The sequence below is a fragment of the Heterodontus francisci genome, chromosome 24 (assembly GCF_036365525.1).
Source record: "Heterodontus francisci isolate sHetFra1 chromosome 24, sHetFra1.hap1, whole genome shotgun sequence".
Lineage (NCBI taxonomy): Eukaryota > Metazoa > Chordata > Chondrichthyes > Heterodontiformes > Heterodontidae > Heterodontus > Heterodontus francisci.
In genome coordinates, this window is record NC_090394.1 from 14,679,212 (window position 1) to 14,703,885 (window position 24,674).

The 24,674-nt window shown below is 39.2% G+C and overlaps 2 protein-coding genes across 6 annotated transcripts in view; one reads left to right on the top strand and one right to left on the bottom strand.

Annotated features, from left to right (window-relative positions):
- rhbdf1a (rhomboid 5 homolog 1a (Drosophila)) overlaps positions 1–7,826 on the top strand; it is a 474,090-nt gene extending 466,264 nt beyond the window's left edge. For 2 of the 5 annotated variants that reach the window (XM_068055694.1, XM_068055693.1), the window contains exons 18-19: positions 2,408–2,561; positions 6,217–7,826. In XM_068055694.1, the coding sequence (XP_067911795.1) occupies positions 2,408–2,561; positions 6,217–6,636 (574 nt within the window). In that variant the 3' untranslated portion in view covers positions 6,637–7,826. Of the gene's footprint in view, positions 1–2,407; positions 2,562–5,011; positions 5,174–6,216 lie in introns of all 5 variants that reach the window. The other 3 variants (XR_010977354.1, XM_068055692.1, XM_068055695.1) reach the window with 3 other exon arrangements.
- Positions 7,827–15,489: 7,663 nt separating this feature from the next.
- LOC137383637 (serotonin N-acetyltransferase-like) lies at positions 15,490–22,139 on the bottom strand. Its single transcript, XM_068056791.1, has 3 exons — positions 21,449–22,139; positions 20,706–20,860; positions 15,490–16,747 (listed from the first exon to the last, which is right to left on the bottom strand). Exons 1-3 carry the CDS (start codon positions 21,774–21,776, stop codon positions 16,442–16,444), a joined length of 789 nt encoding a protein of 262 aa, XP_067912892.1. The 5' UTR covers positions 21,777–22,139; the 3' UTR covers positions 15,490–16,441.
- Between the last annotated feature and the right edge of the window lie 2,535 nt (positions 22,140–24,674).

Consider the following 24,674-nt stretch of genomic DNA (forward strand, 5'->3'; position numbering starts at 1 on the left):
TAATGATAGAAGTCACACCACGTTTTAACACCAGCATGACTCAGATTATCTTTAAATTCTGATCTGGACTGTTATATTGCTGCAGGTCTGGGTGTTTTACATGACACAATACATAACTTTAATGCCTCCTTGTTACTGATTCACTATTAACCTTTCAGTATTGAAGTCCATGCAAATAAAAATTAGGAATAATGTGAAATGGGCTGCTGACTCATGAATGCCCCTTTTACACACCAACATCTACTCTCTCTCTCTCTCTACCACCCACCCTTCCCTCGTCCCCACCCCCGCCTCATACTTGTTATTAATTAGAACATTTACACTTTATAGCATTTAAAGCACAGAAGATACTTAGAAACTATATGTGCTTTCAAAATTAGGATGAGGGAAAGGTGGCAGACATGTAAAGTGGGCAACAGTGAATCAACTGTATTATACACTCCACCTGATCCCTTCAATTGACTTCAATGGGTTGGAAAGTTTGGGAGGTTATAGCAGGCGGGAAATCCACTACTGCACTTTTTATACCAGCATCAAAGCTGACGGAGCAAATCAATCTGTCTCATTCTGTTTCTCTCTCTCTCTCTCTCTCATAAATGTCAATAATTAGAATGTTTACATTTTCTAACAATTAACAAAACACAGGTAATCAAATTATATCAAAATATAGTTTTGCCAGACGTAAAGAAATCAAATCCGCAATCCTCAAAGGGACCATTGCAGTCTGCCATCTAAGTGGAAGAAGAATGTACATACCAGAACGTGGAGCCAGAAGGAGCAGGAGTGCTTCTCTTGGCTCCGCATTGAAACAGAGGCAGTTGCCAGCTACTGCGTGCCTCCTTCCTGATTTGCCATATACCTGGTGCCAGCACCTCATCTGGCTGACTTTCCTGTTCTTCGTGACTGATTCATTGCTTCTTGGAGTGTGACTAATGGCTCCATCATGCCAGTCATGTCCTCATGACACAATTTTGCATGGTCATCTTGCACATCAGTTTTGGCGAGGCCATCATTACTGCCACTAGGTACACATCCAAATTCGGGTGTGAACTAATTTCTAGGCCATTTTCTTTTTCTACATAACTCTTAAAGAATTGTGAAAGATGTACTCTGTGTGTGTCTCTCTCAGAATAATGCACTTTTTATAGTATGTATGATTTGAACACCGACTGAAGCTACCAGAGATGTCCAGTTCCAAGTTGTTTCTTTCACTCATGCCCACAAAATGAAGCTCTTGAAATTTGTTCATTTATAAAAATAGCCAAATAGATTTTATTAACAAACTGATGGAAAATATTTACATGCAGTTTTTCTATTATAAGATGTTTGCATGCAGAACTCCATAATAGAGGAAAGGTAAGAATAGATGCTCATGACATCAGCGGAGCGAGTGTGACACCAGGAAGCCTCAGCACAACTGATGTCAGTGGTGAGGTCAGGGGAAAAGCTCTCTAATGGCTGGAGGTGTACATGACATCAAAGAAAGGAAGGTGGTTATGGTTATCATCATATCCCAGGCCATTACTGCTCGAGTTCCTCGAGGAAGCATTATCGGCCCAACCTCTTCAGCTGTTGCACTAATGACTTCCCCTTCTTTTGAAAGTCAGAAGTCGGGCTATTTGGTGGCAGTTCCACATTATTCCCAATTCCTAATGATAAATTGCCTATGCTAGCCTTCAACAGGACCTGAATATCATCCAGACTTGGGTTGACAAGTGGCAGGTAACATTCAAGCTACATAACCACCAGATAATGACCATCTGGAACAAGACAAAGTCAGTGACCTGAAACGTTAACTCTGCTTCTCTCTCCACAGATGTTGCCAGACCTGCTGAGTATTTCCAGCATTTCTTGTTTTTATTCACTGTCTTCCTTGTAACCACTGAGAAGAGCAAGAGTAATAATATTGTGGGGACACTATCACCTCCAAGTCACACCATGCTGACTTGGTCATGCATCGCCATTCCTCCATTCCCATTAGATCAGAATCCTGAAATTCTCTACGTCACATGATTGCAGGAGCACCATCCTTACAAAGACTGCAGTGGCTAAAGAAGAAAGTCCCACCATCACCTTCTGAAGACAGACAGGGCAAATAGCAAAAAATGTGGCCTTGCCAGTGTCACCCACATCCCAGGAACAATGTTTTTTTAAATAATGTAAAAAAAAAAATCTGTAATAGGAGGTAACATCTGTGAACAGGAAGTGTGTGTCATAAGCAAGATTTTAAACAACTTGTATTTAATAGCACCTTTAACATAGTATAACATTAGTAATCAGCTATATTGTTTTACATTAAACATAATCAAATAATTTCGTGGTTTTCAGTGGTAAGGATTGAGCCCCTGTAAATTTGAGTCTTATTTTGTGATCACAATGTTATTTTTATGATATTACTATCCTACAGAATTCTCCACTGTATTGTGTCCATCTGCTTCCAAATGACAATCCTTAGGGACCTTGAAAAGCTAGCAGGGTGGCTTCGGATTTCCATCATATACATCCTTAGTGGAATCACCGGAAACCTAGCCAGTGCCATATTCTTACCATACCGAGCTGAGGTAGGTAAATTGTCAGAAATGCATCACAATTTGCAATGCAGTTTTATCATGCTCGCTGAAATGGAATAGGTGAGAAGTGAGTCCCGAACCGTGAGACAGAATTTACAGAAAACAGCTGTAGGACCTGAACAGCATTTAAACATCTCAGCTTTAGTAAGACATTTACATAAGTATAATTTTGGATTTTGATCTTTTTAATAAAAGGAAACCACTCTTTTTTTAAAGTCTGGGCTTGAACTCTCAGCCACTCAGTGTGCAGGGATCAAATACATGCTCAACACAGCCACCAGGAAAATAGATTCAATTCCTTAAGTTGCAAAGGAAGACTAAATTGCTAGCATCAGAGAAGAGATATACAGTCGTTCGTGGATTACCAAAGTACAGCTATGTCCTCTTCCAAGCAGCAGTTTCATTGTCTTGTGAATCTCACTAAATGTTTTTAACACTGTAGCCATTAAACTCTTCAAAAATATAAACTCCATTGAAAAATCAAGTGTTTGACTTAAATGTCCTATAGTTGCTTACTTTTGTCTAATTCTAATCAGTACTTTTCATTGAAAATATATAACAGAAGACCAAAAAATGTATAACATAATTTCATAATAAACTTTCTTACAAGTTTCAGAGTAGTGCTGCTTTATGATTAGGAAAATGCCTCATTTCTGTTTTCATAAGCAGGAGCTAATTGCAGGTTCTAATGGGATAAAATCACAAATGCACTGCATTTTTGTAAAGTGCAGGCAGTTTGAGTAATTTCTTTTTAACCCTGCAATTTTACAAATGCCACTTTCTAATTTAGTCAGTTAGAATATTTTCATAATGACTGTTCGATTGTGCCTCTCTTGCATAAATTATCGAAGGTTGTTGAGGTTAGAAGAGCAGCCTGAAATGGATTGGCCGCTCTCTGTGATGTAGTTACCCTCGAGTCACTCAGGGTTTACTGAATGAGTCTGGCATTAGTCAAAGAACGTGAAACAAAAGATTTGTTTGGCTAGTAAATTTCCATATTTGTCACAGTCATCGCTAGTAATGATGGGGTTATTTAAGATGTTTTGTCTTTAATATGCAACAGCATAATGAGCCATTATTTCTGTGACATTTATGATTTGGAATGACACTTTCTAAATGGGTAAACAACCATCTTCCTGAGGACTGAGTGGCACAGTAGATTAAAGGTTTATCCTTTAAAGCTGAACCAATCTAGCCCACATTAATGGGATAGAAATTTCCTGCCCTTGCTAGTTGTAAGGGTACTACAATAAAATAACTTTGGACAGTCTAAATTTCTAATGAACATGAGTCTATGGTCCCTAACTTGTCACTAAATTGTCAAATTCACTCAGCCAGCCTGAGGAAAGCAGGAGTGTAAAATAAAAATTCCCATTGGTACAGTAGGAGGTATTGTTTTAAGTTTTGGTATCAAAGTTCTTTAGGAAAGATTTTCCAGTCCTGAAGCAGAAGCTCCAAGATTAATACACAGTGAGTCTATCACTCGCTGACACTGCACTGCACCAATCTCATTAGATATGCGCTGAGAGCTGCCAGGCCAAATTAGGCATGCTGGCGCAGGCTGGCTGGGTATGGTGTGGCCGTCATTTTCAAATGCTACTATGGAGATACCTCTGTATGAAATGCAGCAAGAGAGGATTGCCTTTTATGAAACCCCAGGGCATCTCTACACAGGGAAACACACAGGCTGCTTGGCAAGAGCGGTCAGCACAGTAAATTCAAATAGCTAAAGAACATGGCTGCAAATGAGGAAAAAAGGTTAATATCATTAGAAAATCTTCCAAGGTGAGACAGATTAGTGTTCTTAAAGTAGATAAATAATGCATACTGCCAAGAGTTTCCTCTCACCCTGTTAAACTGTGACTGAGACTACATGCTAAGCCCCTGACGAGCAACACTTTCTAAACCTCACATGCTTGACAGTAGCACAGCCGGGGGCGTCTGATTGGCCCTCGCACAGCCGGGGGCGTCTCATTGACCCTAGCACATGTTATTACTGCAACTTCAGACTGTAGCTGTTGTCGTGTTACCATCTGTAACTTTAATTCCACAGCCCAACTTAATAACACTTCCTGTCTGCATGGTGCAAGTTCAGTTAATCACACACAAGGGGTATGCAGGATGGGCGCATCGTTCCTCTAAGTGTTCATTAAATTCAACATCTTTACACTACTACTCTGTCTGCAAAGCAAAGCAGTACATAACAGATTGGAAGCAATACCAAATAGAAATGGAGTCCCTTCATTTTAGACTGTTGGTTTGGACAGGCCATGCTGAACATCCTAGAACCTAAATGTATGGAGGGAGTTATTCTTTGTCCACTCACTCACAGTTAGAGCACATGTAGCCTATGTTATTTCCTATGCAATCTCTATTTGATGAGGTATATATTAGTCCCAGCATGTTTTTCTTACTGTCTTTATTCTTTTGTGCTCATTAAGGTGAGAGATGTCTGTGTTGGGGATGGAACATTTTTCCTTTCAGTCATCCAGCGTCAGTATCGAGTAGTCCCTGGTCAGGTATAGCACAGTTAGATTCAACACAAAGCTCACACCACCTGATCAACAATGTACCTCAGCCCCAACGTCAGATGAGCACAGCAGGTTAGTCAGCAACAGAAAAGACATGTTATGATTTGTCAGGTGTGTAGTCTTCATCAGAAAAGCAGGTCCTCGTCAAAAATCCAGAATACTTTAGGGCGGTGCAGTGGTTAGCACCGCAGCCTCACAGCTGCAGCGACCCGGGTTCAATTCTGGGTACTGCCTGTGTGGAGTTTGCAAGTTCTCCCTGTGTCTGCGTGGGTTTCCTCCGGGTGCTACGGTATCCTCCCACAGCCAAAGGACTTGCAGGTTGATAGGTAAGTTGGCCATTATAAATTGCCCCTAGTTTAGGTAGGTGGTAGGGAAATATAGGGACAGGTGGGGATGTGGTAGGAATATGGAATTAGTGTAGGATTAGTATAAATGGGTGGTTGATGGTCAGCACAGACTCGGTGGGCCGAAGGGCCTGTTTCAGTGCTGTATCTCTAAACTAAACTTGTTTTGATAGAGCAGACTCTGCAGGACTGCAAAAGGAGTTGAGAATTGAAAACCAATACAAAAGTAGATGGTGGACAGCAAATAGTTCAGACGCTGTTTACAAAGATCGGCTGTGTTGTAATTAGTTTTCAGTGCAGCAGATGTCGTTCGTATTCAGAAATCTATCAACTTTTGTCTTGAACATGCTCAATGATTGAGCTTCCACAGCCCTCTGGGGTAGAGAATTCCACAGATTCACCACTCCTGAGTAAAGAAATTCCTCCTCTGTCTTAAATGGTCTGCCCCTTATTCTGAGACTGTTCCCTGGTTCTAGACTCACCAGACTCACTCATTTATAGAAATTAATTGTAGCTTGTTTATTCATTGAAATTGGTCGGTAACAGAACAGGGTGCAAAATACTTTATTTAATTTGTTAAATTGTATTATCTCAAAAATTTTTGTCTTAATTTGAAAGGTGTGAAGCAGTGGAAAATAAACAGTACATTGGCAGCTAAGTGAAAATAGAATGGTATCCAAAATAGTGCTTCAAGCGATTGTGTTACTGAGTTCAAAAGATGCATATCTGTGAAATAGTAAATTAATTATGTTTTGTTTTGATGTCTTTAAGGTTGGACCCGCAGGATCTCAGTTTGGCATCCTTGCCTGTCTTTTTGTGGAGCTGTTCCAGAGTTGGCAGATTCTAGCCAGGCCTTGGAGGGCTTTTGTCAAACTGGTGGCTCTTGTCTTCTTCCTATTTGCCTTTGGTCTCCTCCCGTGGATTGACAATTTTGCCCATATTTCCGGCTTCATCAGTGGATTTTTCCTATCGTTTGCATTCCTCCCATATATCAGCTTCGGGAGATTTGACTTGTACCGCAAGCGATGTCAGATCATGATCTTCCTTGTCACCTTTGTAGGACTTTTTGCAGGACTGGTGGTTTTGTTCTACGTCTACCCGATAACTTGTGAATGGTGTGAATATCTGACTTGTATTCCCTTCACGGATAAATTCTGTGAAAAATATGACCTCAATGCACATCTACATTAAATGCAGACTGAAAGACACATCAAACAATGTTGCAGATTTGGTTGTCAGCAGTATTTACATCATGGGGATACTAAGAAGAATTTACTCTACCAAAATGTTGATGGTGATATTCAAGTAATCATTCAGATCTTCGCCTGATGACTTTTTTTTAAATTCAAAAATTACATTTAGCACGTGATGCTCAAGTACATCTCTGGACTGTGGGACACCATCTCTAAATTTGACCTACGTGCCTTCCCCATTACTTTTGAACCAACATTTTGTGCTGCCAATTTTGTATTACACTAGTTTTAGCACTAAATCAAAACTTGTATTGTTTACTACTGCTAAAGTGGTGATGAATTCCAGGTAGTGTTTTAGCTACCGTTTGACTGGATCGCAGGTTTGCAGAATACATGACAGATGCCTTTCTGTGTTTCGAGTTTAAATTTTTGATGTCATTATCCTTCCCCCTCGGCTGGTGTTTGAAATTGTATAATCACAACTGATAAGACCCAATGGATAGAAGATTGCCTTTAAACACACTTAAATTTACATTTATAATTGAAATTTCAGGAAACTCTAAGTCTTGTCACCCCACGTGTACACTCTGCAGATGATTTAACTTTGGAATTTTTTTTTACTGTATCATTGTACTACTGGGTTAAGGTGGGTATATAATGGGCATAGAATTGCAAACCTCAGTGGATTTGGATCCAATTAACATTCATGCCCAGTATCAGAATAATGAAACTACAAGTTAATAACCTACCCAAAGCCGAACTATTGTTTTGTTATTTTCCAATTCATTGCATGATGTATTTTAAGGGAATACATTTTCTGCAAGCAATAGAAACTGGATCTGTGATTGAAGTTGGCAATTTATAAACACTAACATTGTTTCTGACAACAATAAAAATTCATTGGCTGTATTCTTTGGTGGGTTATTGTTACAAACCATTCTCTAAACCTCTGCTTAATAGTGTTAGGATTTTTGTTGTGCAATGTTTCTCATGCAATCAATGAGTTTACATTCTGCAAATCTTAAGTGAGGGAATTTATTGAAGGCATTTGCTTAACTGTACAATCTAGGGAACAAAGACTCCACATTGTGAGTTTACATTATGCCAAGAATATGATTTACAGATACAAAATGGCAGGGTTCTATCTCCGATATAAGCCTGGCTTTCTCTCCCATAGAAAACATTGTGCGTGTGTCAATCAAATATTTATTGTCCGGCACATGCAGCTTTCCTGTTGAAAAGAAAAAGTCTTTAACTGTAGGTATTATTGTAACTCTATAAATTATACTGAGCTGTTAATACATTATTAAAGATTTATTACTTCTAGATAATACGCTGAGAAACCTGAGCTCCTCATGCAAGGTTCTACACTGTGCATTGAAAAAAGTCAGTCAAATAAGGCTAATAGGTAAATAGTCAATCTGGATTAGGTGTTCAGTGCTTGTATCAGTGAAATACACAAATCATTGGATCCTTATATTTCCTGTTCTTTTTATTTATATACTTTATGCTCTACAGGTTAAGGATAATAAGGCACACATGACCATCTCTGTTGAGATTTTAAAACTGCTGTCCAGGTATTGCATTGTAACATATAAGATAAGGTCAGCTATAATGCATGTCCAAAGAAGTGACAGACACCAGGTTTTACAGTTATTCTAGGTTTTTCTGATACCCTGTACCTATTTATAAATTTTAACTCATTAGGATCTAATTTGACTCAGCTTCATTTTGATCTGATTTTCAATATGACCGGTTATGTGTTCTGAAGTCAAGCTGTCAGACAATCTGTCCATATTGTAAACCTTGCATCCGTGGGCTTTCCATTATATAGTACCAAATCCACATTTAGAATGGAAATTGCCTATGTAAATTTCATCATGTAATCACACACACTCTCATGTTTTATGCAGTGCTGTGTGAGAATTTACATTTTTTTTTTACATGCAGACAGACCCTTGTCGTCCTCCTAATCTTTTCTTGTCCTGTACAGTTGAAAAAAACCACACCATAAATATTACATTGAATATTACACAGAAGCAGCTCACTCAGCCAACCTTGTCTCTGCCAGAGTTTATGCTCCACATGAACCACCTCTCATCCTACTTCATCTAACCCGATCAATATATACTTCTTTTCTCTCTCATGTACTTACCTAGCTTCCCCTTTAAATGAATTGATGCTATTCCGTGTGTTGGCAAGTTCCACATTTGCATCTATCTCGAATAAATACATTTCTTCTGAATTTCTTATTGGATTTATTAATGACTGTCTTATATCTATGGGCTCTATGTGGTCTCCCTCATGAGTGGAAGCGTCTGTCTTTTCTGTGGAACGCCTTCATAATTTTAAAGATCACCATCAGGTCACCTCTCAGTCTTCTCTTTTATAGAGAAAAGAGCCCCAGCTTGTTCAGTCTTTCCTGATAGTTACAGCTTCAGTTTTGGTATCATTCTTGCAGATCTTTTTTTGCATCAGGTGATATGAGGATAGTGTGAGATAAAGGCAATGAGGTGGAAGATCAGCCATGATCATATTGAATGGTGGGCCAGGCTCGATGGGCTGAATGGCCTATTCCTGCTCCTATGTTTTCCAGTGGCTCTTTATCCTTTTTGTAATATGGAGACCAGAATTGTGCATAGTACTCCAACTATGGTCTATCCAGGGCTCTATACAAGTTTAACATAACTTCTCCGCTTTTGAATTCTGTTCCTCTACAAATGAACCCCAGTGCTTTGTTTACAGCTTTGTTAACCTGCGTTGCTAATTTTAATGATTTGTTTGTCTATACACCCTGATCCCTTTGCTCCTCTACCCCATTTAGACTCTCATCGTCCAAGAGTTAGTGCACTTATCTATATTGAATATTCAGTTGCTATTTACATGTCCATTCTGCAAGTTTCTTTACATCTTGTATTTTGTCGTAGTCTTTCTCAGTATTAACTATAGAACCAGATTGGTGATTGTTGTCTTGGTAAGTGATGTGGAAAGAATCCCATTTTATTTTTATATCAAATGGCCCAGCTTAGCAAACTCATATTTTGCCAAACATGAGTGTGAATGTCCACTAAACTTAGGACTCAAAGTTGGTGTTTTTAATGGAGAGAGAAATGTGTCCAGTGCTTTATATATCAATTCATTTACATTCATAGTGTGAATACCTTTCCATGGAAAGCTCGGGTCTTGTTCTTTATTTTGGTTTCATTTCCATTATTTATGATGCACCATGTTGAAAGAACTGATGTATTGAGCAGGCATATAGAGAGGATTCCACAATGATGAAAATTCCCATCAATGTCAAATTTTAGTATTGTGCTGCTTTAACCATTTTACAGTGTTCTGGAAAATAACTAGGACTCACACTTAAACCATATGATACTAATGGGGACAGTGCTTGCAGTGTTCAGAAATCCAAATATATATATTATCAGACCTTCAAAGAACATGACCTTAATATCTACATAAGCAGCAACATTTCAGATATAATTTTGTTTGTACAATACACGTTGCATATGTGTGGAACTGACTGCTTTGTTCCCCTTACATTGCTTAAGTACTGTGTAAATTGCGTTACCGGTTTCTCTGGATCTGAACCAGTCTGCACGAAGTCTATATCAGAAAAGCAACAGCAGAATTAACTAGGTGATCACTTTGTGTAGATCAGTTACCTCATTTGGTGAAAAACTGAATAGATTCATACTAATCATTTAGTCTGAAAATGTATGATAAAAGCACTGACTAAGTAGTTGATGGAGACATGGGAATATGAACTAACCAGAGGGAAGTTGAAATTTTAATCCATTCTCTTTCCTGTCCTGACGACTGTAGAAATCCTTGATTCACATTCAGCAAATAGATTACTGTTGAGGTTTCTCCGACTGCAACATATGAGCAAGACTTCCCTTTTTGCCAGATAAATTTTCCTTCCTCTATCATTGCGCTGAGTTTTATGCTAACCTTTTGACACTTTGACTCTTAAGAGCTTTTTCTAGCCTTTACAAAAGTGTATATAAGCCTTAATTTTAGATAGCCTTGTGTCAACAGCAAGAAGTTAATGATATTTTATAACAGAATATCATTTACTGTTTGAGTTGGATGTTTTAAAGATTCAATTTTGAATTCCCACAGTTGACTGTAGCTGCAGTTAAATGACCACTTTTGCGTGGTGTTTTTTGTTGCATTTTGATGTGAAAATGGTATAACTCCTGTTGCCATTCTGAACAATTATCAACAAGTGTGTGATGAAAACCTAGATTTACTTGTCCTCCTATGTAGTGCTTAAAATTCCAAAGTTACTTTTAGGGAGCAGGAAATCATACTTGAAGTGTGTTACTAATTTATAATTTGCATCTTGCATTTTAAAAAGGTATAAGCCATATTTAACTTTGAATAGTTTTGACTTGTGTTACGACCAGGTTAGAAATGTGTCTACGGGTCTTTTGCTGTCTTTACCTGGTCTCGTTGTAACAGGGTTTAATTTTAAACACACCGTGTTTTGAGCTCCCCTTTTGTGAATTCTTGTTCACAGCTTTCCAATTATAAGGCAAAGAAATGAGCACAAACAGGCTTTATTTGGTTTAAAAAAGAAAAGTGAAATTTATTAAAGTTACTTAAACCCTAATACGGTTCAGACCTATGAATATACGACGTGCCCACGCTAGCATGCACATGCGATATATACATACAGATAGGGACAGAAAAGATAAAGTGGAACGGTTTAAGGCAATATCTTGTTACTGTGCTTTGAGCTTGTTGTAATCCTTGATTGAAGATATGTTCTTGCGTTTCATTGGGGCCCAGTATTCTTCTTAAACCTTGTTCACGTAGGAGATTTTTATCTCTTTGAGTTTGCGTGTCTTCAGTGGTTTCCGAAGCTGGTGAGAGCAAGATGGGGCAGACAGGAGAGGAGGTAATTCTTGCTTCAGTTCCAGGAGCGCACGCCGTTCGGAGTTCAAATCCTGTTTTTCCAGTTTAAAACTCCTAGTTCGCCAGCAGGTGGTCAGGTGACCGACTGGTTTGACCAGGTCTCTTCTGTGTGTTGGGGCAGGGACTGGTTCCTTTGTTTCAACACTCTCTGGTACTATGTAAATGTCCTTCCAGCCAGGGGCTTGCAATTTTAAGTTTTAATGTTCATGTGGCAAAATCGTGTGTGCCTCAGTCTTGGCAGGTGGGGGTTTGCCTGACACTTGATACCACCTATAGAAGCTACAAGCATCCAAATGTAATCCATCCAAATATTTAGTGTGGATTATGTTCAAACACATTTACGTTTAAGTTTGAAATCGGGGTGGGAGCTGAATTATATGCATGTCATTTCCAGGGTTTCTGCCAAAGTTTGGATGGACAAATGAGAGAGCCTGCTAGAAACTTGCCCTGCAATCGTTGGAACCATCTGGAAATATATTCCAAATTAGGTAACTCCTAACTCCAGTGCTATTAAAGATGCAGATTGACAGATCGGAAGCTGAATGGTCTTATGGTCAGTATGCTGGTATTCTAACAGTTTTAAAACAGAAATCATTAACTTCAATTGAGCAACCAGCATGTTTGTGAGATTTTGTTTTATTCTGGAGGAGTCATCTGTTGAGTTGATCATTTATCGATCAATAATTTTCGACACAAGTATTGAATTGATGAATGAGGAAAGACCTCTCGTAAAGAAGTCATAAAATGGGATAAGGAAGCAAATAGAAGTTTGGACTGAAATAAACTGTTTTTGAAGTAATCTATATTAGGTACTGAATCATGCCTGAGCAAAGAAAAAGCAAATATATTTTACAACCTTTCATATACTATTGAAGGACACAGATATAGTTTGTTATATATAAGACCTGTTTATTCAATTGGCCGATTGTTTTTAATTTTTTAATCTAAATTTAAAATTGCAACTAAGCACTGTTAGTTGAAGGGTGTGACTGCAAGTCATCCAGCTAAGGGGATCGAGAAGGTGGGAGTGGAGGAGCCTCAGTCCTTGCAATTGAGCCACAAGAGTGTGAGGGCTGTAGTGTGGATGAGCAAACTGACCTTGGCACCATGGTACAGGAAGCTATTCAAGTGAGGGAAGTTAAAAGGAATGTAGTGGTAGTAGGGGACAGTATAGGCAGGGGGATAGACACTCCTCTCTGCAGCAGAGAGTGAGAATTCGCAAGGCTGTGTTGCTGACAGGATTTGGGACATTTTCTCAGGGCTGGTCAGAAACTTACAGTGGAAGGGGGAGGATCCAGTCATTGTAGTCCATGTAGGTACCAATGACATAGCTAAGACGAGGAGCTAGGCACTAAATTAACAAGCAGAATCTCAAAGGTAATAATCTCTGGATTATTACCTGAGCCACATGCAAATTGGCATAGGGAAAATGAGATTAGAGAGATGAATGCGTGGCTCAAAGACTGGTGTCATAGAACTGGTTTCTGGCACCAGTACTTGGGAAGTGGGGGCTGTACTGTTGGGATGGACTTCACCAAGTGGGGGCTGTACTGTTGGGATGGACTTCACCAGAACTGGGACCAGTGTTCTAGTGAGTCGAATAACGAGGGAAGTAGAGAGGGCTTTAAACTAAACGGGGTGGGGGGAAGGGATTATGTAGGGGAAGATTGAGTAAGTTAAAAGGGAAGTGACAAGACAATAGATCAAGGTAGTAATAAAGGTCATGATAATCAGAGTATGGCAGGAAGGGACGGTGATTGCAAACTTAAGAGTGTGCCATCAAATAGAAATTCGTATGCATGATGTGATGGTAATTACAGAGATGTGGCTACAAGGAAACCAAAGCTGAGGCCTGAATATCCAAGGGTATGTGACATTCAGGAAGCTGGGAAGAGGTGCTGGGTAGCTCTCTTAATTAAAGAGGGCATTAGTACTGTAGTGAAAGATGATCTTAGTTCCAAAGATCAAGATGTAGAATCAGTTTGGGTGGAACTAAGAAACAGCAAGGAGCAGAAAACATTGGTGGGAGTTGTTCATAGGCCACCAAACCACAGTGGTAGTGTAAATCATAGCATAAATCAAGAAATTAGAGGTGCGTGTAACAAGGGTAATACAGTAATCATGGGGGATTTCAATCTACATATAGACGGGTTAAGCTTAATGTTGTGGAGGACGAATTCTTGGAATGCATGCGAGATGGTTTTCTAGAACAGTACGTTGTGGTAACAACTAGGGAATGGGCTATTTTAGATATAGTATTGTTCAATGAAAAAGGGCTAATTATTCTTGTAAAGGAGCCTTTAGGAAAGAGTGACCATAATATGATTGAACATAACTTACAAACTTAATGTAAAATTCTATCAGAAACTAGGGTCTTAAATCTAAGCAAGGAAACTATGAATGGATGGGGGCAAATTGGCTATGGTGGATTGGGAAATTGTTAAAATGCATGATGGTAGACAGACAATGGCTAACACTTAAAGAACTAATACATAGCTTACAACAAAAATACATTCCTTTAATGCACACAAACCCAGCAAGGAAAGTGTTCCAACCGTAGCTAACAAAAGAAATCAAGGATTGTATTAGATCAAAGGAAGAGGCATATAAGAACACATGAGATTTGGGGGAATGTACTGACGTGGATTGAGAACTATTTAATGGACAGAAAACAGAGTAGGAATAAATGGGTCATTTTCAGGTTGGTAGGCTGTGACTAGTGGGGTACCACAAGGTTCAGTGCCTGGGTTCCAGCTATTTCCAATCTATATCAATGACTTGGATGTGGAGATTAAATGTAATATTTCCAAGTTTGTAGATGACACAAAACTAGGTGGAGATGGGAGTTGTGAGGAGGATGCAAAGACGTTTCAAGGGGATTTGGAGAGGCTAAGCAAGTGGGCAAAAATTTGGCAGATGGAATACAATGTGGAGAATTGTAAGGTTATCCACTTTGGTAGGAAAAACAGAAATAGAATATTTCTTAAATGGTGAGAGGCTGGAAACTGTTGAACTTCAAAGGGACTTGAGTGTCCTTGTTCATGAGTCACTGAAAGCTAACATGCAGGTACAGCAAGCAATTACGAAGGTAAATGGTATGTTGGCCTTCATTACAAGAGGATTTGAGTATAGGAGTAAAGATGTCTTACTGCAGTTATAGAGAACCTTGCTGAGAGTAAGGTTAGAGTTTTGCCTAGTGTATTGTGTGCAGTTTTGGTCTCCTTACCTAAGAAAAGATATACTTGCCATAGAGGGAGTACAATGACAGTTCACCAAACTAATTCCTGGGATGGAGGGATTGTCCTATGAGGAAAGGTTAAATAGACTGGGCCTTTATTCTCTGGGGTTTAGAAGAATGAGAAGTGATCTCATTCAAACATACAAAATTTTTACAGGGCTCAACGGGGTAGATACAGGATGTTTCCCCTGGCTGGAGAGTCCAGGACCAGGGGACACAGTCTCAGAATAAGGGGAAGGCTATTTAGGACTGATGAGGAGGAATTTCTTCACTCAGAGGGTGGTGAATCTGTAGAGTTCTCTAACTCAGAGGGCTGTGGATGCTCAGTCGTTGATTATGTTTAAGACTGAGATGGATAGATTTCTACATATTAAAAACATCAAGGGATATGGGGATAGTGGGGGAGAATGGTGTTGAAGTACAAGATCAGCCATGATCTCATTGAATGGCGGAGTGGGCTCGAACGGCTAAACGGTCTGCTCTTGCTCCTATTTCTAATAATGCCATGAAAGGAAAGACAGGAGAGATTACTGGTGGTTAACACTGTCTGGCCTGTGTTTGGTGGTATTATATGTTTAATTAAAAATGATTCAAGTACAAAGGTTATACTGGATAACTATCTTTATAATGTATAGTAAATTACAGACAAAGGATAGTACCTATATATATATATATATATAGAAAACACACACACATAACATTGTCTTTAGATTTTGGCAATATGCAAATTACCTCAACTGAAGCTAGGAAAATAAATTAAACATAATTTAAGCATCAAAAGACAATACTTGATTATATTAATATTAGATTCAGAGTATTCAGTTATTTGGAATTGGGTGGGCTGTAAGTAGGCAGCTGATCCCTCGCATAGGTTTGCTGCTGAACAGATTAGATTAAAATTACGCTTTTGGCAACATTTAATCATTAACTTAAAAAAATAATTTACAAACAGCAGAGACAGGACTTTAGGAAAAACATGGGCAAATAAAGAGAGATTATTGAATTGATGGAACATATTTTAGTATAAATATTGGATGAGGGGGCGTGATCTAATACTGAGTATGGTACCAATCATTGCTGACGCCCTTTTGGATTTCTTTCAAAATCTGCAACTGGTTGTGATACTATACAGCATATGCAGTTAGATCAATACAATTTAATCTATAAATGTCCAGAGTGTTGATCAGTTTAATGCACTAGAAAGATATTTAAAATATTTACTCAAGGATACGTGATTAAAGTTTTAAAGTAAACATTTCATTTTTAAAGTTTACAACAGCCAATGGTTAGAATAATTCATCAGGACAGCTGTATCTTTATGGAACCACAAGATCTGAATGAAAGGAGTTGAATGCGGTGTGTAATGGGCAGGCAATCTGCTTTATGTACTTGCCAAAATTGAGAGTTCGGACCATAATTTTTCAGCACTAATTTTAGTTCATTGATTGAAACACCGAGACTACATTCATGACTATACTTTAACAACATTTTCAATCTATTTAAAACAAACAGGACACTGACTGTTGGAACATCACAGGCAGCAATTTAACATGAACACCAGTCCATTAATGATGAGAGGAAATTAAATCGCCATGTTTGAAAGATAACACATCTATGTCACTAAACGTAACACCATAACTTAGCAGCCACTGTTTCTCCGCAGGTAAGCTCCTCCTCCAAGTGTGTATTCCATTTCTGTAAATGTGAGGGGACCCACTGCGATATCTGAAGGTCCAACCTCTTTAAAGCCCGCTTTCTGGTAGAAAGTGATCAAGAAATCTTCACACATTAGAACCGCTCGTTTGACTGTGGGGAGACATCGGAGGTATTGCAGGTATCGCCATAAAATGATTGAACCTTTCCCCTGCTGACGGCACCTGTGGTGAACAGCCAGGACATGGATGTGGACAGTGGAACCTCCTGGAACGTGAATGGTCATAGCATCCTGCATACAATTGAAACATTAACTTATCGATTTTTATAATTACAAACTTCAAGAATTTTGAGTTTTGTACCTTAGATCGTCTAGCAAGCATCTGAACATTCTCAGAAAATCTGAAGTAGTTTCAAACATATGGTCTGATTAGGAATAGTCAACATGGCTTTGTGCGTGGGAACTCATGTCTCACGAATTTGATTGAGTTTTTCAAAGAGGTGACCAAGAGGATTGACGAGGGCAGGGCGATGGACGTTGTCGACATGGACTTTAGCAAGGCCTTTGACAAGGTCCCACATGGTAGGCTGGTCCAGAAGGTTCGAACACATGGGATCCAGGGTGAGCTAGCAAATTGGATACAAAACTGGCTTGGTGATGGAAGGCAAAGGGTGGTAGTGGAGGGTTGCTTTTCAGATTGGAGGCCGGTGACCAGTGGTGTGCTGCAGGGATCAGTGCTGGGCCCTTTGTTGTTTGTCATATATATTAATGACTTGGATGTGAATGTAAGGGGCATGATTAGTAAGTTTGCAGATGACACCAAAACTGGTGGTATTTTGGACAGTGAGGAAGGTTGTCCAAGGTTACAACAGGATATCGATCAACTGGGAAAGTGGGCAAGGGATTGGCAAATGGAATTTAATGCAGACAAGTGTGAAGTTAAACCAAGGCAGGACATATACAGTGAATGGCAGGGCCCTGGGGAGTGTTCTTGAGCAGAGAGACCTTGGGGTGCAAGTACATAGTTCCCTGAAAGTGGCAACACAGGTAGACAGGGTGGTGAAGAAGGCGTATGGCAAGCTTGCCTTCATCGGCCGAGGCATTGAGTACAAGAGTTGGGACGTCATGTTACAGTTGTACATGACGTAGGTTAGGCTGCATTTGGAGTACTGTGTGCAGTTCTGGTCGCCGCACTACAGGAAAGATGTGATTAAGCTAGAGAGGATGCAAGAAAGATTCACAAGGATGTTGCCTGGTTTGGAGGGCTTGAGTTATAAAGAGTGATTGGAAAGGCTGGGTCTGTTTTCCCTGGAGCGAAGGAGGCTGAGAGGGGACATGATAGATGTATATAAAATTATGAGAGGCATAGATAGGGTAGATAGCCAGAGTCTGTTTCCCATGGTAGGGGTGACTAAAACTAGAGGGCATATATTTAACGTGAGAGGGAGGAGGTTTAAAGGGGATCAAAGGGGCAAATTTTTCACACAAAGAATAGTGGGTATCTGGAATGAGCTGCCTGAGGAGGTGGTGGAGGCAGGAACAGTAGTGACATTTAAGAGGCATCTGGACAGGTACTTGAATGAGCAAGGCATAGAGGGCTATGGAATTAATGCAGGCAGGTGGGATTAGTATAGATAGGCATTATGGTCGGCATGGATGCGGTGGGCTGAAGGGCCTGTTTCTATGCTGTATGACTCTATGTGGCTTGCATAATGATGCAATGATGAGTGTTTTGCAGCTGATGTACCTCTGAGAATTATTGCTGTGGGAATAATGATTTTAAAAATGAATGTATTACAATCTGAATTAATATCAAATCTTGACTTTATCTTGACTATGTAGTTTTAATTTCTGGACCAGATAGCTGACTGGTGGTCCATTGGATAAAAGGGCACATTCCTCACACCCTGCAAATCCACTGATGTTGGAGTTCCTGATTTTGGTCAGGCCAGCAATGGAAGGGTGGTAAGTGGAGGTTAAGATACTTCCCTGGGAGGAGGGTGAGAAATAAAATTAGACAAATCAGCCCGGGTTGCTTTTAGAAAACCAGCACATGGTGACTATGGTAGGCCTGAGGGGTCAGTGACGAGTGTAGCCTTGGCCTGGGCACTACGACAAAGCTCACCATACTGTTAACATCAGAGATACAAAGACAAAAAACAAAACATTGGCTTCTTAGTTTCAAGATGCTGATTGCTCAGGTAACTCTGACATATTTTGTACATGACAAATTTAAGTTGTTTAACCATAGTTTAATGTGCCACCAGTCATATTCTTTTTTAATACAGAAGTGCAGATATTTTCATATGGAACCACTTGAACGACTTAAAGTACTACTTAATCCTCTTTGTGTCTCCGCAGCTATTTTGTTCTTTCCTCTGCGGTTCACACAATCACAGAATGTCAACTGAGCCAGTGTTTTTCATCGTATTTCATTACACATTAATACCTTCTATGTGTTTTTTCTATTTTAGATTAGCATCCATGGCCTCCAAGGTACAGGGTAAAATGTTTGATTTGAAATTAAGCTCTTGCTTCTATGTATATTGTTTCCTTTCAGTTAAATTTATCTTTACTTGTGATCTTATATCTCAAATGTGCTCTTAATTTTATTCTCAACTAATCCTGTAAATTCGACACTCATTGTCTTCTGAGTGGATCTTGAGCATGATCAGAGATTATATTGATTTTAAATTCAGATTCAATTTATTATATTTATAATGAGGTGAGTTCCTATTTTCTGGTTGTTTAGTAGTATCACTTTTTTGCAACAAATGGGAAAAGATAGTTTAAATATGGTTCTTATTTTGTTACACCTGTTTTGCATTAGCAAAAGTAAATAGTTCAAATTGGAATAAATATTTACCATATTTTACCATATTTATGTAGTATTTGGCTGAAATGATGATTTGTCTCTACAGCAGGTTCTGTATTTCATCACTGAACAGCTAGAAATTAGCTCCTGACCTCCTCCATTTCGCAATAAAAGTAGAATTTTTGAAAGTCTGTTAATGCCAAAATTATAGGGGGTAGAAAAGTTACAGAAATACCAGATCTGGATAAATGTAATGGACTTGAGCGTAGGTGCAAAAAGGTTTAACTTTGATTGCAAGAATGCATTATCATGCCTTGGAGATGAAGGAGGCAAATAATATTACTGCTTTTTATAAAGTTATCTACAATATGAGATGACATTTACAATGCCAGAAACATGGAGTATTGATCCAGGGATAAAAGATTAACTATACTATATTAGTAATATTGCACTGTATTAACGAGACAGCACTTAAAATACAATTTTGTTTTCATACTTAAAGGGTTAGAGAAGGGCTACAAAGATGATTTTAGAGTTACAGTTTTATAAGGACCAAATATATGAAGGAAGAGTCATTAGGAAACTGAAGAGGGAGAGATGAGTCAAACTTTTAATATGATAACAGTAGGCGCTGATATGTTAACTGAACATAATGCAAAATAGCATGCTTTTAAATTCAAAAATGTGCAAAGCAACAACAAAAGTACACCTCTGCCATGTATATAAAACTAACATTTTCAATGAAAATAAAAACTCTGCAAAATTTTTAAAAATTGACTCGAAAACACGTTATCACCTAAAAGGAATATGAATCTAACCAAAACACTCATGCTGGACATCTGCAACAAATGCAGGAAATCCTCAGCAAGTCGGACAGCAGCTGTGGAAAGAACAGATTAATATGTTTGATGGGGGAGTGGGTTGGTGCTTGGGCTGGGGTTTCTCTGGGGGACTCCAGCCTTGGTACCAAACTGTTTTTTAATTCCTCTCCCAGGCTCCTGAGCCACTGAAACCTGATCCATTTTGTCCATTTCTTCTGCTTCCGTGCGTATTGCCTCATCACAGTCTTCAGCTTCTCTCACATTCTGTCTCGTATGTATCTTATTTATTTGATATTTCTTATCACGCCTTCGATTCATGCTAATGCCACATTTGTCATTTAACCACCACTGGTTCCCAATTCAAGTATTTTTGTGTATTTCCTTTATTTCTGTTCATTTTTAAATGTTCTCCATCTGTAATATCTTATGGTTTTGAGAAAGACAAACCTGAAACATTAATTTCAGTTCCACCGATGCTACCTGACATGTTGAGGGTTTTCAGCATTTTCTTTTTGTTATGATAAAAAGATAAAGCAATATTACTAAGCAGAGCAGGCCAACAAACACTCCTTTCAGCATTGCTGGGCTAAGTAAGGAAGGTAATGTATCTGACCTGTGATAGTTTGTCCTTGTCCCAGCCAGAGCCAATAACAAAGGCTACGAGCCTCCCCTCTTCAAACCAGCCAAGGGATAACTCAGGACACAGTTCAAGAAAATGTCTCACTTCATCCATGTGTAAAGGGCACTCTCCAGAGACAGAAATAAAGGCTAATTGTAAGAAAACAAGGAAGAAAACTGAGTTTTGATTTTAATATCCTGTACTCTTACATGTTGTATCCAGCTGACTAGTATTATACTGTAAACTTTCATTGGTATTATTTGACTTACTGAAGCCAGTATCTCCATAGTCCCGAAATGTGTATATGGGTTGAATTATACGAAAGTCAACAGCTTCACAAATTGCAACATTTTACTTATACAAACTCATTTATCCGTTCCTTAAGTCAATAAGGTCGATGTGTTTTGAATATCGGAATTAGACATAATTTTATATACAAAAAGCACAAATACAAAAATGGAAGAAATTTTCACCCATTTTAAATGAACGGAATCTACATATCCAGTACGAGGACACTAAAGCTTTTTTAAAAACTAATTCCATAAATAGTCTAAAGCACAAACTAACACAATTCAATCGATTATTTTGGAGAATTAGCGAAAGAAGATCCTTTTTTTTTTAAGAGAATAACATGGAGAATTGGGATGAATATTAAGGGAGGAGATTAAGAGCAGCAAAGTTAGCAGCCAGAGGAGGAGGAGAGGCTGGGAGCAGACAGACAGCGAGTCAGCGCCTACCTTCCCGCTCGATCTCGAACACACTGATCGCATCCGTCAGGCTCAGGTTGCGGAACTCGCTGGCGGGGAGAGTGTGGCGCCTGCGGCTTCGCGGGCTGGAAGCCGCCAAGTATCTCAGGGCAAAGGGCTTCAGGAAAGGTGAAGCGCTGCTTGTTGTCATCTCCATCTTCAGATCAGCAAAGAGACAGAGTGTCCCGTTAGGCTGCAAGGTGAGGGACTGATTGTGAGCAGCGCCTGTTCTCTCGCAGCTCTCGGCACTGTCTGTCTGCTCACTGAGGCACACTTTGTCATACAAACAAGAACTGATTCCAGTGAACAAGCAATTCATAATCAGCTTATCCGCTCAGGCGATTGTCTGTATGATTGATGTAATTAAAACTGCCACGCTGATGTTATGAGGTCTTTTCACGGATGGAAGAAACTTATATGGTGTTCTACGCCCAACCTGTCCATTCTACCGACATCATTGCCGTTTTCACTGTCCTATTTGCTGGCGGGCAGCCATAAAGACAGGGCTAAAATGTGGCGAATCGAAGAGACTTAGTAGTTGGCAGGAAAAAAAAACAGAGGCGCAAGGGGAGAGCCAACTGTGCAACAGCCCCGACAACCAATTTTATCTGCAGCACCTGTGGAAGAGCCTGTCACTCCAGAATTGGCCTTTATAGCCACTCCAGGCGCTGCTTCACAAACCACTGACCACCTCTAGGCGCGTATCCATTGTCTCTCAAGATAAGGAGGCCCAAAAGAAAAGAATTTGCTGACACTGAACAACAATGAAAACCTAATCTATACATATGTATGCAAGTAACAACAGACCCAAAATGACACAACATTACACAAACAATTGATTGTATCTTGCCAGACTGCACATTAATCAGAAGCATCAGTTACCTATCAAGAATAGAAACAAATCTGCAATTTTTTTTGAAAAAAAATTATTGAAGAATTTATATTTTTATGATTTTCCACACATTTCATCAGATATTTTTGCAGCAGTGAGTAAAAGGTTTTTTTCCCCTCCATTCAGTTGCTAGAACGATTTTGGTAATTTCTGGAAACTGTATATTTACCATTTGTTCATATTAAGGTTAAAACTTCCAGATCTGCAGTAATAAATATTACAAGGATATTCATAAATATTAAGGTTGCACTTTTATACCATTGAGATGTTTTACACTTTTCAGCCACACAGTGTAATTCTGGGCTCGGGTTCCCTGATTCCGGGACATCGGGAGGCAAGTCTTGTCTCACTCTCTGGGGCTGAGCTCAATGAACATTACAGCAACACCTCACTGCTTCAACTGTTTAACAAACAATCTGTTCCTATGATGTCACTTAGAATGCTCATGTACAACTCCAAGCCAAGTCTAAAATCTGTTGTACTCCTTGGGCACTTTGTACACTTAACACATGTTTATTTAAATGTTTTGAGAATGTTAATACTCCCGCTTAGGCTCTTAGTAATTTTAAATTTCCCACTGAGAACAAAGATTCACATTTGTAGCCAGGCAGTACAAATGAATTACTGGTGGGGGCAAATTGATATGGCAGCGTAATGCAGTCTCACTGCTAAGAGGGACATTCATTGAGCATCTCTTAAGTTATAATTGCCAGTTTTTAGAATATTAATATCACAGAGCTTGAAATATAAATTAATTCCATGACGGACCAAAGTAGTCGCTGCCCAGCATTTGAATCTTTAATCCTTGCTAACGAGATTTCCAAATGACAGACACAATCCTGTGGAGAGGAAGGCCACTAAAGACAACAGATATGGTTAAGTTGTAAAACTCAAGTATAATGAAAGGAAATGTATGAATATCATAATTTATATCTTCCTTGTAAAAAAAACATGCTGATAGGATATTTGAATAAACTAAGATTAGATATACCAGACCTCCAGAATGTTAAGTCAAGAAAACTGAAGCAGAGAAGTGACAATAAGCTGCTTTACTTAATAGTGCTGTAAAGTACAGCATGCTGGTCATGACAGGATTCATTTATTTATACAGTACAGAGGCGATCTGCTAAGGTGTTTAAAATGTTTTAATGAACTGATAGGGTAGATATTTCCACTGATGGGGAAGTCAAGAATGAGGAGACATATATTTAAACCAGAGTAATATTTAGGAGGGAAATCCAGGAGTGCTTTTTCACACAAAGGTTAGTAGAAATCTGGAATTCTCTCCCAAAAGGCTGTGACTGTGGAGCTTTCAAGACAAATCGATACATTTTTGTTAGATAAGGGTATCAAGGGATATGGAGCTGAGGCATGAACAATTTGGACTCCAATCAGAAGTACAATTTCAAAATTTGCAGGAAGACATTAATAAACTTGAAGAATGGGCATGGCAAATGAACTTCAATACAGATAGATAGAACTTTTATTCATAAGATATTTGTGCAGTTGCCAAGGCTAGCATTTATTGCCCATCCCTAGTTACCCTTGCGAAGATGGTGATGAGCTGTCTTCTTGAACTGTTATAGTCTGTAGAGTATAGGTACACCACAGTGTTGTTAGGGAGGGAGTTTTAGGATTTTGATCCAGCAACAATGAAGGAGCAGATATATATTTTCAAGTCCAGATGTTGTGTGAGTTGGAGGCGGTGGCGTTCCAATGTGTCTGCTGTCCTTGTTCTAGGTGGTAGAGATTGTGGGTCATGTGGAATATGAAGGGTTAATGGGGTTACTAAGGTTCACACAGCTGAAGTTATTTTTCTCACTGAACCTTTCCATCATGAGGCCTGGGTCTGTTTATCTGTTGATAAAAACGTGCTTGTGCAATGGAAGCATTGGGGAGGGCGAAATTGCAAAGAAGAGCTGGTATTGTGAAGTGTTAGAAAGGAAGTGTATAAGCAATCGTAAGATAACCAAATATGGGCATATGAGTATTAATTCCGCATAAAGTTGTTGAATAAACATCTCTGCTGTAAGTGATGATTTTTTGAGAGAATTTGGCATGCTAAAGGCTCTCCCCTCAGCGATCACGAGAATTTGAACAGAGCCAGAGTGACTGAATGAGGAAAAAGGGTGAGGAGATGACATTGCATCTAGTATTGCCGACAGCTGATGGACAGGCTGTGGGGGGCGAGGTGGCTTAGTGGGTACTCCTCTGAGGTGAAGAGTCTCGTGAATTGTGTTTAGGCACCCCGACTGACGGACTGGTCACGGTGGGAATGCTTAGCGAATGTTCCCAAAGGTGAAGAACAGGTTGCAAACTTTAGAA